Source organism: Procambarus clarkii, chromosome 26 (genome assembly GCF_040958095.1).
Source record: "Procambarus clarkii isolate CNS0578487 chromosome 26, FALCON_Pclarkii_2.0, whole genome shotgun sequence".
NCBI lineage: Eukaryota > Metazoa > Arthropoda > Malacostraca > Decapoda > Cambaridae > Procambarus > Procambarus clarkii.
The window spans coordinates 21,144,231-21,158,127 of NC_091175.1; the positions used below are offsets into that span (position 1 = coordinate 21,144,231).

Here is a 13,897-nt window from a genome sequence, read left to right on the forward strand (position 1 = left end):
GTGGAACCAAAGAGCCAGAGCTCAACCCCCGCAAGCACAACTAGGTGAGTACACACACTGGGGTTAGTGTAGACTAACAAACGCTAGGGAAAAGAAAAGGGATTGAGCAGGATGGTAAGAAAACAGAACACAGGTGGAGGAGAGGAACAAGACGGGTCATACATGGAGATGACTGTTCGCGCATGGAGGGAAATCACTGAGAAACTGAAAGACATGAGAGGACTCATAAATAAACTGCAGAATGAACTAAAGGCAGCACAAGAGGAGATAACAAACCTAAAAACAGCATCTCCTCAGACTGTGGCCCAGGAGACCAACCCCCAGGTACCAGGAGATGCAGCAGTGGCAGGGACCCCTACAATGGGTACCACTTTTGCTGAAATGATGAAGAGCCCAGGAGCAATGGCCACAGTCAAGGAAGTTGTAATGAAAGCAGTAACCTCACAGGAGGCAGCTAGGTGCACAAGCCAGTTACTGGAAAGGAAAAGAGCTGTAGTAGTGATAGGTGTTAAGGAACAAGAGGGTTCCACAAGGGAAGAATGGAGGTCTAAGGACAAAGCTGCAGTAGCAGGGATACTAAAGGAGATAGGTCTGGAAGGGGCTGAAACAGACATAGAAAAGTTTTTCCGGATTGGCCAGTACAACAAAGACCGGTTGATCAAGGTAGTGCTCAAAAACGAGTGCATCAAAGAGGACATCCTAGTAAAAAAGAGCAAACTGAAATATGTAACGAATTACAGACAGGTATTCATTCAGAAGGACATGACCAGGAAAGAGATAATACAGGCAGCAGATGCAAGGAAAAGGAGCAGGCAGAGGAAAGGGAGCCAGAGAACCTCAACCCCCAACCCAGCAATCTCAGTGGGGAGTGTGGAACCTCAACCAAGCAACTCGGGAACCCCAGAGGGGACTGCAACATCCCAACTCGCCACCCTATAGGTGGGGAGTTCCACCATTCCACCAAAGTCCGCCCTCCCTCCCTACCCCGAGTACCCCCTTCCCTCCCACCCCCTGGTTTTCCTCCTGCCCCAGGCACGAACTAAGTCCTCCATCCCCCACCCCAGTTCTAAGCCATCCTCCCCCTGCCCCTCCTTCCCCCCCCACCTCCCTCAGAACCCCTGGTAACTACCCCACAGGAGGATGACCCTACCCAAGCAGCAATGCCCATGGAACAGCATCCTGCACTAGTGGGGAGGGTGGGTGAAAATGGATATAGGAAAGTGAGCTTCAAGGTAATGTACTCAAACATTGATGGGATTACCAACAAATCAAGTGAACTGGCAGAAAGGGCACAGGAAGAAAACCCAGATGTAATAGGACTCACAGAAACAAAATTGTCAGGAGTCATAACAAATGCTGTGTTTCCAAAGGACTTTTATATAGTAAGGAAAGAGAGAGACGGGAGAGGAGGAGGAAGAGTGGCTCTGCTGATAAGGAAGGACTGGAGCTTTGAAGAGATGGAAATTCCAGGCTGCGACGGATTCAGAGATTACATAACAGGAACTATGACAATGGCTGAACCTAAGATAATAGTGGCAATCATTTACAACCCTCCATTAAATGACAGAAGACCCAGACAAGAGTTCGACAGAAACAACATGGCTACCATTAACATAATAGAGAGAGCAGCTTCAGTTGCCTGCAGAAATGGATCCAGACTCTTAATCATGGGCGATTTCAACCATGGAAAGATAGACTGGGAGAATGGGGACCCACATGGAGGTAAAGACACATGGCGATGTAAACTTTTGGAAGTGAGTACAAGGAACTTTCTGAGCCAACATGTCAAGGGACCCACAAGAATGAGAGGAAATGACAAACCAGCTAGACTCGACCTGATATTCACCTTAAATGACTCAGAAATAAGGGAAGTCAAATATGAAGCCCCATAGGAATGAGTGACCACAGTGTATTGATATTTGAGTACCTGGCAGAAGTAGAAATAACCTATCCAAGGATGGGATTGGAAGGAAAAAGACTAAATTACCGAAGAGGAAAATATGACGAGATGAGGAACTTCCTAGTGGGAATACCATGGGAAACAGAACTCAGAGAAAAGACTGTACAGGATATGATAGATTATGTCACTCAGAAGTGTCAGGAGGCTGCAGACAGGTTTATCCCAGTCCAAAAAGTGAAAAATGATAAGCAACGGAAGAATCCGTGGTTCAACAAGGAATGTGCGGCAGCGAAGCAATTGAATAAAAGAACATGGCGAAACTACAGGAACAACAGAACACCAGAGAGCAGGAAGAGATACCAGAGGGCCAGAAATGAGTACATCAGAGTGAGGAGAGAAGCAGAGAGACAGTATGAAAATGACATCGCGAGTAATGCTAAGACCCAACCAAAACTGCTCCACAGCCACATCAGGGGGAAAACAGTAGTGAAGGAACAAGTGATGAAACTGAGAAAAGGGGAGAACAGATACACAGAGAACGACAAAGAGGTGTGTGAAGAACTCAACAAGAGATTCCAGGAGGTCTTCACAATAGAACAAGGAGAGGTCCCTGCACTAAATGAGGCGGCAAACCGAACAACCTTGGAGGAATTTTGCCTCACCAGTGATGAGGTCAAAAGGAATCTGTTGGAGCTGAATGTGTCAAAGGCTGTAGGGCCTGACAGAATCTCACTGTGGATTCTAAGAGAAGGTGCAGAAGCACTAAGTGTGCCACTCTCTATGGTGTATAACAGGTCACTGGAAACAGGAGACATTCCAGAAAGCTGGAAGACAGCTAATGTAGTTCCAATTTGCAAAAAGGGTGGCAGGCAAGAGGCAAGGTGATGGAGAAGGTTGTGAGGAAAAGGCTCGTAGAGCATCTGGAGAGAAACAGCTTTGTAACACACCACCAGCATGGGTTCAGAGATGGTAAATCGTGCCTCACAGGCCTAATAGAATTCTATGACCAAGCAACACAAATTAGGCAGGAAAGAGAAGGGTGGGCAGACTGCATTTTCTTGGACTGTTAGAAAGCCTTTGACACAGTACCTCACAAAAGGCTGTTACAAAAGTTGGAGCAGCAGGCAGGAGTAAAAGGTAAGGTGCTCCAGTGGATAAGGGAGTATCTAAGCAATAGGAAACAGCGAGTAACGATGAGGGGGGGAGGCATCAGAGTGGCAAGATGTCACCAGCGGGGTTCCACAGGGCTCTGTACTCGGACCCATCCTGTTCCTAGTACAGTATATGTAAACGACCTTCCAGAGGGTATAGACTCATTCCTCTCAATGTTTGCTGATGATGCAAAAATTATGAGAAGAATCAAAACAGATGAAGATAAACAGAGACTACAGGACGACCTGGACAAACTGGAGGAATGGTCTAGAAAATGGCTGCTAAAGTTCAACTCAGGAAAGTGTAAAGTAATGAAATTAGGCGAAGGGAGCAGAAGGCTGAACACAAGGTACCATCTGGGAGGTGAAATCCTGCAAGAGTCAAATAGAGAGAAAGATCTGGGGGTTGATATCACACCGAACCTGTCCCCAGAGGCCCACATCAAAAGGATATCATCAGCGGCATATGCTAGACTGGCCAATATAAGAACTGCCTTTAGAAACTTGTGTAAGGAATCGTTCAGGACCCTGTATACCACTTATGTCAGACCAATCCTGGAGTATGCAGCTCCAGCCTAGACTCCATACCTAGTTAAACACAAGACGAAGTTAGAGAAGATTCAGAAGTATGCCACCAGACTGGTCCTGGAACTGAGAGGAATGAGTTACGAGGAAATTCTAAGGGAGCTGAACCTCACAACCCTGGAAAACAGAAGAGTAAGGGAAGACATGATAACCACCTACAAAATTCTCAGGGGAATTGACAGGGTGGACAAAGACAAACTCTTTAGCACGGGTGGAACACGAACGAGGGGACACAGGTGGAAATTTAGTACCCAGATGACCCACATATACGTTACAAATTTTTTTTCAGTGTCAGGGTAGTTAACAAATGGAATGCATTAACACTTTAGTGCGCGCGACACTAGCTGAAAAAAAAAAGCGGGTTGTGCGCGCGGCGTTCTGGGCGCTCAAGCGTAAACACAAAAAAGTTTATAATCTTTTCATGCTCCTAACATCAATTCTCGAGCTACATTTTTCATTTTGGTATCAATGCGTTGGCAATAAAATTCTCTACAAGATCATATGCATAAAATGTCACCCAAGCATTTGGTATCCCACCACGAAGTAAATAAACACGAAGATGACTCGCCGTGACACCCAAACAGGAAGTAAATGTTCATACTCTTTCGTTTGTTGCCAGCCTCACAGTCATCCTACAGTGCTTATTTTGATATCACTGAACTCGCAATAAAATTCCCCACCCAGACATATGCCTATCAATGTCTAATTATGTTCCGCACGAGTGTGGGAACTGGGCAAAGCGTTAGCCGTGATTTCAGCAGCGACGACACTGTTGTGATGCAGTGCTTTGAAAGTTTATACTTATTTCACTGTTCTGACATTATTTCTCGAGCTACGTATTTCATTTTTATAGCAATGTGTTCGCAATAGAAAGTTCTATAAGAACATGGGTAGAATTGGCCAACAGAGCGTCAAATAAATTTGCGGCGAATAAAATCTTACACGTCATCTTAGAATCATGATCGCGGCCAACACAAGAGTGTGTGGAGTGGGCATACCCTCGTTGTGTCACCAACTCAATAGTCTCTCCTCTAAGTTACAATACATTGCCGTTTTCTCAAATAGGCACTGTGCCTATTAGAGAAAACGAAAATTTAATGGCAAACATATTCATACAAACCCCAAGTCGATCGAGTAGTAAATACCCAATAAAAAACACGATCCGTAAATTTACGTCGTGATCCGACAAGCGGTTAAGCAAAACGCCCGTAATTCCAAGTCAAAAATCCAGAAAAGTGTTAAGTAGTGTTGTGGTGGAGGCAGACTCCATACACAGTTTCAAATATAGATATGATAGAGCCCAATAGGCTCAGGAATCTGTACACCAGTTGATTGACAGTTGAGAGGCAGGACCAAAGAGCCAGAGCTCAACCCCCACAAACACAACTAGGTGAGTACACCCCCAGGAAGCAGCCCTCCGCACAGTTGGGTGTAGCCCTGGCTCTGTCTCCCCAACTTCGACATTTCCTCTCATTGGCTATTCTTCAGCTACACCCATTTCAACGCTCACCCGAAGGGTATCTTGTCCGATATTTAATTGATTAATTGAAGCAGCTGTCTAACTCCCAGGTACCTATTTACTGCTAGGTGAACAGGTGCATCATAGAGAAAGAAACTCTGCCTATTTGTTTCCGCCTTCACCAGGGATCGATCCTGGAACCTCAGGACTATGAATCCGAAGCGCTGTCCACTCAGCTGTCAGGCCCCTTGATGCTTAAGAAACAATTCACACCATCATCAGAAGATTGTAACGTAGATGTAGTAATTAGTCCCCCCAGGCAAAAGATAAAAAATATGTATGAGACAGGAGAGCTGAGAGCAACATATGATTGTATAATTAGAAAATTTTCTGTAGCTGAATTGCATTCGATAATTTGTTTCCAAATAAGATGTAGTAGGTCTTTTTCTATGTTTAGTGTTAGTTTGTTAGTTGACATCTGTAAGTGGATTTTTTTTAATTCATTATTCATATATATGGAATATAAAGAATAAAATCTCGAAATGAAGTTAACTATAAAAATTAATATCATAGAAGTACGTTAGAATGAGAACATTCCTTCACCTTTTCCTCATTTCAAAATTTATCTCAACCAGAGGCATCAGGTGACCAACTGTTTCTGTCCTGCCCGGGATTGAATCCAGCTCCCTTGACTGTGAGTCAAGGGCACAGACCACTGTATGAGGTCTGCTGCTGGGGAAGTGACAAGAGCTAATATTGCTATGACCCCTAAAGGGAATAAATTACAAGCAATTTCAGGTCAGGAAGTCAGCTAGTCAGTTGTCTGTTATTGGAAAGTTTGGTGCAGTGCCTTGTAGCCATACAGCTGCTCTCTTGTCAGTGTGCATTTGGGTCCATGGTCAAATCAGTATGCAGAATGGGATATAAGTGTTCGTAAGGGGGTGTCTTCTTGGGGCAGAGAAAATAAGGCATAACTATGGAGAGGGAGTCATATGCAAGTCTCTAGTCATCTTTAACACTTTGCTTGACATTCCCCTTGCCATTGATGAAAGGGGAATAGGGTGTTAGTGAATACTGGAAAGTGATCTCAGATAATTGGGGTGTATAGTTCTCTGACCTGTGAGCAACTGGGTGTAATTTGACATGCCATTCCAGTGACTTGCTACAACAGGGTACCGCCTGGTGCGGTGTTACGGTCACACATGAGGGATTTCCAATTACATCACTGTAAATAACTACTCAGTATATAGTGTAGTGTCAACACACTTGCCTCATGCTTCACATGTGATTTGATCTGGGTTCAAGTCTTGGCCAGGAGGGGGAGGGGATTGATTAGGCACCATTCCTTAACTGTTCACCTTTGTTCATCCAGCAGTAACTGGGTACCTGGTTGTAAACCGATTGGCAGGTCATATTCCAGGTAAAACTAGTGGGCGAGTCTTACCATAAACTATGGAAAGGAAAAGCTCAAAGTCTGCTAATAAGAGTCATGAGTCAGTACCCATGTAAAAAATAAATGATTAAATTTATGTAATTACAATAATACCAAATTGAACTTTAGGTGGCTACAATGCGATACAAAATGCCAATTTATTTACAAATGTCTAGTATGTGTTATATCACACTACAGGGAAGTGAGTCACAAAATAGGGTAGAAGTAGGCAAATGATACAGCCAATATGGAAACAATCATTACAGTGCTGCATATGTTGCATAAATAATTAAAAAAAATCACAAACATCTATGCAACATACCCTCTATTGAGGAACTGTGTGGTCGAATAAACGTTAACTGAAAATAATGGTATTAATATAAATATTGTGCATAAAAGGATGCAGCTGCAAGCTACAATAAGGTATATTTAAGACACTTGAGTCTTAAATATCTTGTATATAGGGATGTGTAATGTGTGCAATACTGTAATAAGTTTGTACTTAGTAGCCAACAGCTTTAGATATAAGCTAATACTGTACAGGAAATTCTATGTTGGCAACTTATTTAAAAAATTAAAAATCTAAGTGTATTTTTAACAAATCCTAACCAGGTCATCTGTACTTCCAATCTGTACATGTCAAATACATTTACTGAAACAATGCCAGGGTGTAAGTAACTCAAAAAATAGGGTTTGCATCAATACAGTCACAACATAAACATGTTAAATGTGCTGCCGTGTTTCATTTAATAATTTCTATAAAGCTATTACTGGTCATGGAGTCACCCTTCCTCTCAATGAAGCCACACTATTTGGCGAGCCATGCAGCCTTCCTGCCAATTCCAGAGATGCTGTGCAGGCTCTGGGTGCAGGTAATGCAAGGGCCCAATACATTATGAGCCTAGTGTCCAACTATTCATTTAGTATGCCATCCAAGCGAGACATACTCGTGTATAAATTTTGCTCACTCCCTGAACTTCCATAGATTCAATGATATAGAAATTTATCAGCTTGGGGATAGTTTATAGGAAGCCCCAAGTTATTAAATATTAATTATGCTCACAAGAAACCTGGCACCCCCTGCTAGACCATACGGGTATGACGGGCAGCGAGCCCACTCTTCCACTCACACTGTTCAGGGGCACTCATCTTGGCAAATTTATTCTTAAGTTCTGTACTTACATAGAGGAGTCAGAGAGGTATATATTAAGTACTATTACTAGTATCAGAATACACTTCAATCTGCGAATCTTTCCAACACCATAAATGCTTGCCTTGTGAACCCTAATTGGATAAATAACAACTGTAGTGACTGATGGTAACTAGTTCTAGTAACACTAACAGACGTCATATGTTAACTTAAAAGTCAGGTGGTATGTAAACAGGCCATAAGAGAGACATCATAAAACACTCGTGGACAATAATAATTTGTGGAGACTTAGAAACTCGTATGAAAATGTCTTGTCTCAGCACATTTCAAGTACCGTACATGTTAGGTTGATGAGTTCAAATTAACCAACCTCATAGTGTGTGTATATATATGCCTTTACAATACTGTACATAGTATTTACAAACCCTAAAAATAGTTAAAATCCATGTAATTAATATATACAGTACTTGTATTAATTCTAGCATTCACTTTTCATTTTGCTAATCAAAACATGAATTGTTTTATATCTACAAATACACTCAATATGTACAACATACAACTACTGGTTAATAAGTGTTCCCCGGACTTGTTTTGCAGATGAACTCTCTTCCGAGGCTAGTTGGCTCTTGCGCTTATTCATACCCTTCCGTTCCAATTGTTTTTCAATAATTCTTGCATTGTTGGCATAGGAATCTGCAACTTCTCTCTGAAATAAGCAACAAATAATGTATAATGCACAAACTGCAATGAGAGACAATATAATGGAAAGAAACAAGTAGTAAATAGTTCATCTGTAATGCAATCAATTAATCATCATCATTACACTATTCCCCCACTTTTATGGAACATGAAGGCATCAGCCGAGAGGAAAGCTGACTACTATAGTGAAAGAAGGTTGTAGATACAATATTACTAAAGAAAAGCATCATTTCTCTATTCATTATGTCATTCTTACTATATTGCATCACAAATAAAGAAGCACCACCACACTCCTGCAGTCATCCACTCCAGCACGGCCCAGCTTCATAAAACTAGGTGTGTAGTGCTGCTCATGAACTGACTTATACGGAACATATAAAAACATTCACTCATTAACACTTTCCCTATCTCGTGACAATGCGTCACCGATTTTTCCCTAGTCCTATTTCGTGACATCATTTGCATCCAACAATAAAATATTTGTATAAAATTCAATTTTTATCCATTCGACTTTGGGATAGTTTCAAAATGAGAACCTTTTGGTTGCGAACAATTTGATACCAAACTGAAAGATGTAACAAGAAACTTTATGTCAGAACACTGGAAAGATATAAATAATTTTGTGATGATGAGTATCCAAAATTAAAATATTTGTTAAAATTCCAGTTATTGCTCTATTATTATGGGACTAGTTTTAAAATATGAGCCTATATATTGCGAACAATTTGATACCAAAATGAAAGACGTACGATGAAAATTGATGTTATCAAACTGAACGAGTACACACATTAGGTTGCTGTGTGCAAATTGGTGCTCGTTCACGGGTAACTTTAGGCTTTGCTGTGGGGAGTCATGCCGGGCTTTTGGACATTATATGCATATAAACCTGCAGGGAATTTAATTGCAAACACGATGATACCAAAATGAACGACATAGTAAGAGAATTAAGGTGAGAAAACTGAAACGAGTATACCATTTTAGTGATTTTGTGAGCTCACGGGTAACTTTTGCCGACTTTAGGCTTTGCTGTGGGGAGTTACGCCAGGCTTTTGGACATTATATGCATAAACACCTGTAGGGAATTCTATTGCGGACACAATGATACCAAAACGAGCGACATAACACGAGAATTAAGGTGAGAAAACTGAAACGAGTATACACATTTCGTGTCGCCGCGTGCTCGCCTGCACGCACCGCCGGGAACATGACGTCAAAGTTTGCGGTGCGCATGCCCGGATAGCGAAGGTGTTAAAAATCACTTCCACCCAGCCTTGTCCCTCGCCATATTTAGTAGGTTGTTTGTACTGTACTTGCTTCCTGCTACTTCACACACTCACCACATCTTTCCACCCACTTACTTCTCAGCTTTCCTCTCCTGCAACCCTTAAATACACACTTGACCCTCATGTTATCGTCAGTGTGTTAAATGTCCCTAAACTATATTGGAAGTCTTTAATCTCGCAGTTTATTAACTTTTTCATCACCAACACTACCCCAACTACCACTTTTATGGAGTTTAAAAATTAGCTTGGTTAGAAAGATTAGAAAGATTAGTTGAATTTTATTAGCTTAGAGAAGATAGATCAGCTATATTGGAAAATTAGTTAAATTAAAAATATTACAACCATTCATTCACTAAATCTTAAATAATAAAAAGTATTAATAATGGTTTATATATGACAAATATTAATAATAGTATATATTTGACAAATATTAAAAATAGTTCATATTTGACAAGTATTTAATAATTCATAGTTGACAAATATTAATAATGGTTTATACAGTGGTACCTCGGATTACGAGCAGGATTTGCTCGGAAAATTTGCATCGGGATACAAGCGTGTTGATACGCGTACAGGACGACCTAGCACGTGGTGGCATGGCGGTCGCGCCTCAGTTTACCAGTGCCTCACACCCAGTGACTATCCCGCCTGAATTCCTCACAAGAATTTACAGTTTTTTGTTGGATTTTTAGCCATTTGAGCATAAAAGTTGTTATTATATATCTCGCCATGGGTTCCAAAAAAGCCAGTGGTAAGGATCAAGGTAAGAAATCACATGTGAGAATGACCATAGAGGAAAAACAAGAGATCATTCGTAAGCGTGAAAATGGTATGAGGGTTGATGATGTAGAATAGAGGATGTCTCTTCCTCATTTATTAAGAAAATGTGTGCTGTAGGAGAAGAATTTCAAAGTTTTACTGAAAAGTGTCACCCAAAACAAGCTGTAGCAGGCCGTTGTGTTAACCTTTTAAATGACAATATGATGTCTCACTTGAGACAATTGTTACAATGTAGGGAAAAACAAGTGATGCTAAACAGCTTTTTAGTGAGAAAATCAAGCAGTGAGCCACAACCAGAACCTAGTGGCATGCAGGCAAAACGTGCCAGAGAGTGCACACCAGGGAAGTCCTCACTGCCTGATGTTATAATGGAAGAGGACTCCCCTTCCAAACAGTAACACCTCTTCTCCTCCCCCCTCCTCACCATCTTCCATACACCAACAGCAGTCATCAGCAAGAGAAAGGAATAATTTGAACATAATTTTGTAGTGTAGATTTAGATGAATTAGGTATAAAATTTAGTTTGAAGTGAGGTTTTTGGGTAGTCAGGAACAGATTAATTCATTTCCATTATTTCTTATGGGGGAAATTAGCTTCGGTTTACGAGTTTTCGGATTACGAGCTGTCTCCAGGAAGGGATTAAATTCTTAAACTGAGGTACCCCGGGGGTACTTCGGTTTAAGAGTTTAATCCATTCCTGGAGACAGCTCATAACCCGTGGCTAATTTCCCCATAAGAAATAATGGGAAATGAATTAATCCGTTCCTGACTACCCAAAAACCTCACTTAAAACTAAATTTTATACCTAATTCATCTAAATCTACACTACAAAACTATGTTCAAGTTATTACTTACCATTGCTGATGACTGCTGTTGGTGTATGGAAGATGGTCAGGAGGGGGGGGGAGGAGGAGAGGTGTTACTGTTTGGAAGGGGAGTCCCCTTCCATTATAACATCAGGCAGTGAGGACTTCTCTGGTGTGCACTCTCTGGCACGTTTTGCCTGCATGCCACTAGGTTCTGGTTGTGGCTCACTGCTTGATTTTCTCACTAAAAAGCTGTTTAGCATCACTTGTTTTTCCCTACATTGTAACACTTGTCTCAAGTGAGACATCATATTGTCATTTAAAAGGTTAACACAACGGCCTGCTACAGCTTGATTTGGGTGACACTTTTCAGCAAAACTTTGAAATTCTTCTCCTACTGCACATTTTCTTAATAAATGAGGAAGAGACATCCTCTATTCTACATCATCAACCCTCATACCATTTCAATGCTTACGTATAATCTGTTGTTTTTCCTCTATGGTCAACCGTAAAGAGCTCAGTACCCCAGGGTACTGTGCTGGCTCCAGTACTTTTTCTCATCCTCATATCGGACATAGACAAGGACACAACCTATAGTAATGTATCATCCTTTGCAGATGACACTAGGATTTTTATGAGAGTAGATAACATAGAGGACACGGCAAACCTCCAATCAGATGTAAATCAGGTCTTTCTATGGGCTACAGAAAATAACATGATGTTTAACCCTTAAAGTGCGCATCACTTCATATGAAGTGTAAATCGTTTTACCAGTCAACTGCGCTTCACTTCATATGAAGTGTATGGGTACCGCGCACGATTTGAATGGCCCGCGGTGTAGCTGGGGGTCCCATACGCTGCCCAGGGGCTCTAGTAAACAGCGGCCATTTTGAAAAAAAATCCAGCTCACGATCCGATGGCATGGGAGGCCTCAGTTTACCGAGAGTCACCATGGCGAGCGCACGGTCAAACGCCTCACGGGCACGCACCACTCAGTCCCTCACCCCAGAGCAAATAGCCCACGAATTATTCTCTGAAGGTGAAGAAAGTGTGTTTGACGATTCAGACAACGATGAGGATTATACACAGTTGTCGGGTGATAGTAGCAGCAGCAGTGAAAGTGAGAATGACCGCCATGCCATGGCGAGGCCTATACGCTCTCCCATGCCTCCTCGCCCATTTTCTACCCCAATTCTACCATGACCTCACAGTTCCTGTGGATATTTTCTGTTTGAGGGTGACGAGTCAGAGGGAGGTGACTCCTTTTCTGGGTTTAGTGACTCAGATCAAAGTTTTATTGAGCCTGTGGCTGGTACCAGTGGTGTAACTGGGCGAGAAATTGTCACGTCAGCAGCATCTCGCCCGGCCAAGCGCCACCGCATGGCACCACATGAGGGACCAAGACCCTCGTGTTCACGTGCACCCACCTCACGTGCACCCACCTCACGTGCACGTAGCCGCCGTGCTTCTCGCAGACGGTATTCAGCTCCTGGTCGCCGGTATGCATCGCTTCCTCGCCGTCTTTCCTCTGCATCTCGCAGGACGCCTGGTGTACTTGAGTGGAGTGATGGTGACGATTTTATTCCTAATATTCCTCACTTTGACGATAAAGATGTAGGGATTACAAACCTTTTCCCTAATCAAGGTGAGGACATGGCTGAGATGGAATATTTTACAGCATTCTATGATGAACCACTCATGGAATACATTGTACACCAAACGAACCTGCATGCTGCTTACCTGATTGAGAGGGATATCACAGAATTTTCACGACTGCAGCGTTGGAAAAATACCACAGTGGCGGAAATGTATATGTTTTTGGCACTCTGTTTGTTGATGAAGCACTGTCACAAACATGCAATAAATGACTATTGGAGCAAGGACAAGACAATACCAACACCTTTATTCGGGAAATATATGTCACGAGACAGGTTTCAGATACTCCTCAGGTGTCTACATTTTGGAAGTGTTCAGGACCGAACACCTGATGATAGACTGGCGAGTGAGGCACTACATGAACGATGTTATTGGAAAATTCAGAGATTTTTACGTACCAGCACAGAAGCTGGTGGTTGATGAATCTCTCATACTTTTCAAGGGACGTGTTCCATTCAAACAGTACATTCCCTCAAAACGAAACCGATTTGGCCTGAAATTTTTTGTTCTTTGTGATTGTGAGACAGGATACGTGTTACACATGATTCTGTACTCGGCTAGTGATGTAGACATTCCCGGTAACGACGAACATGGATTCTCGGGGAGTGTAGTGAAGACCATCATGGCTCCGTAGATGAACAAGGGACACATTTTATACACAGATAATTACTATACAAGTCCCTTGCTAGCTCGGTTCTTGCTAGAAAATAGAACCGGATTGGTTGGTACAGTAAAGCCACAACGAAGGGAAATGCCTGTGTTTGACAACGACATTGCAGTTGGTGAGTGTCAGAGAAGGAAAAGTGATAACATTCTGTCAGTTCGGTGGAAAGACAAAAGAGAGGTGAACTTGTTGACAACAATTCATGATGGAACAATGGTGAACAGTGGGAAAGTGAGCCATAAAACAAACGCACCACTATATAAGCCAGACTGTGTTTTAGACTATAATATCAACATGCGGTTGATTGATAAATCAGACATGATGATTGGCAC

At 42.1% G+C, this 13,897-nt stretch overlaps 1 protein-coding gene across 1 annotated transcript in view; it reads right to left on the reverse strand.

The window, feature by feature from the left end:
- Nucleotides 1-6,645: 6,645 nt before the first annotated feature.
- The window catches only part of LOC123756863 (STING ER exit protein), a 29,616-nt gene continuing 22,364 nt past the window's right edge, over nucleotides 6,646-13,897 (reverse strand). Inside the window, exon 5 of the mRNA XM_045740248.2 lies at nucleotides 6,646-8,383. Within this exon, the coding sequence (XP_045596204.1) occupies nucleotides 8,237-8,383 (147 nt within the window). The 3' untranslated portion in view covers nucleotides 6,646-8,236. The remainder of the gene's footprint in view (nucleotides 8,384-13,897) is intronic.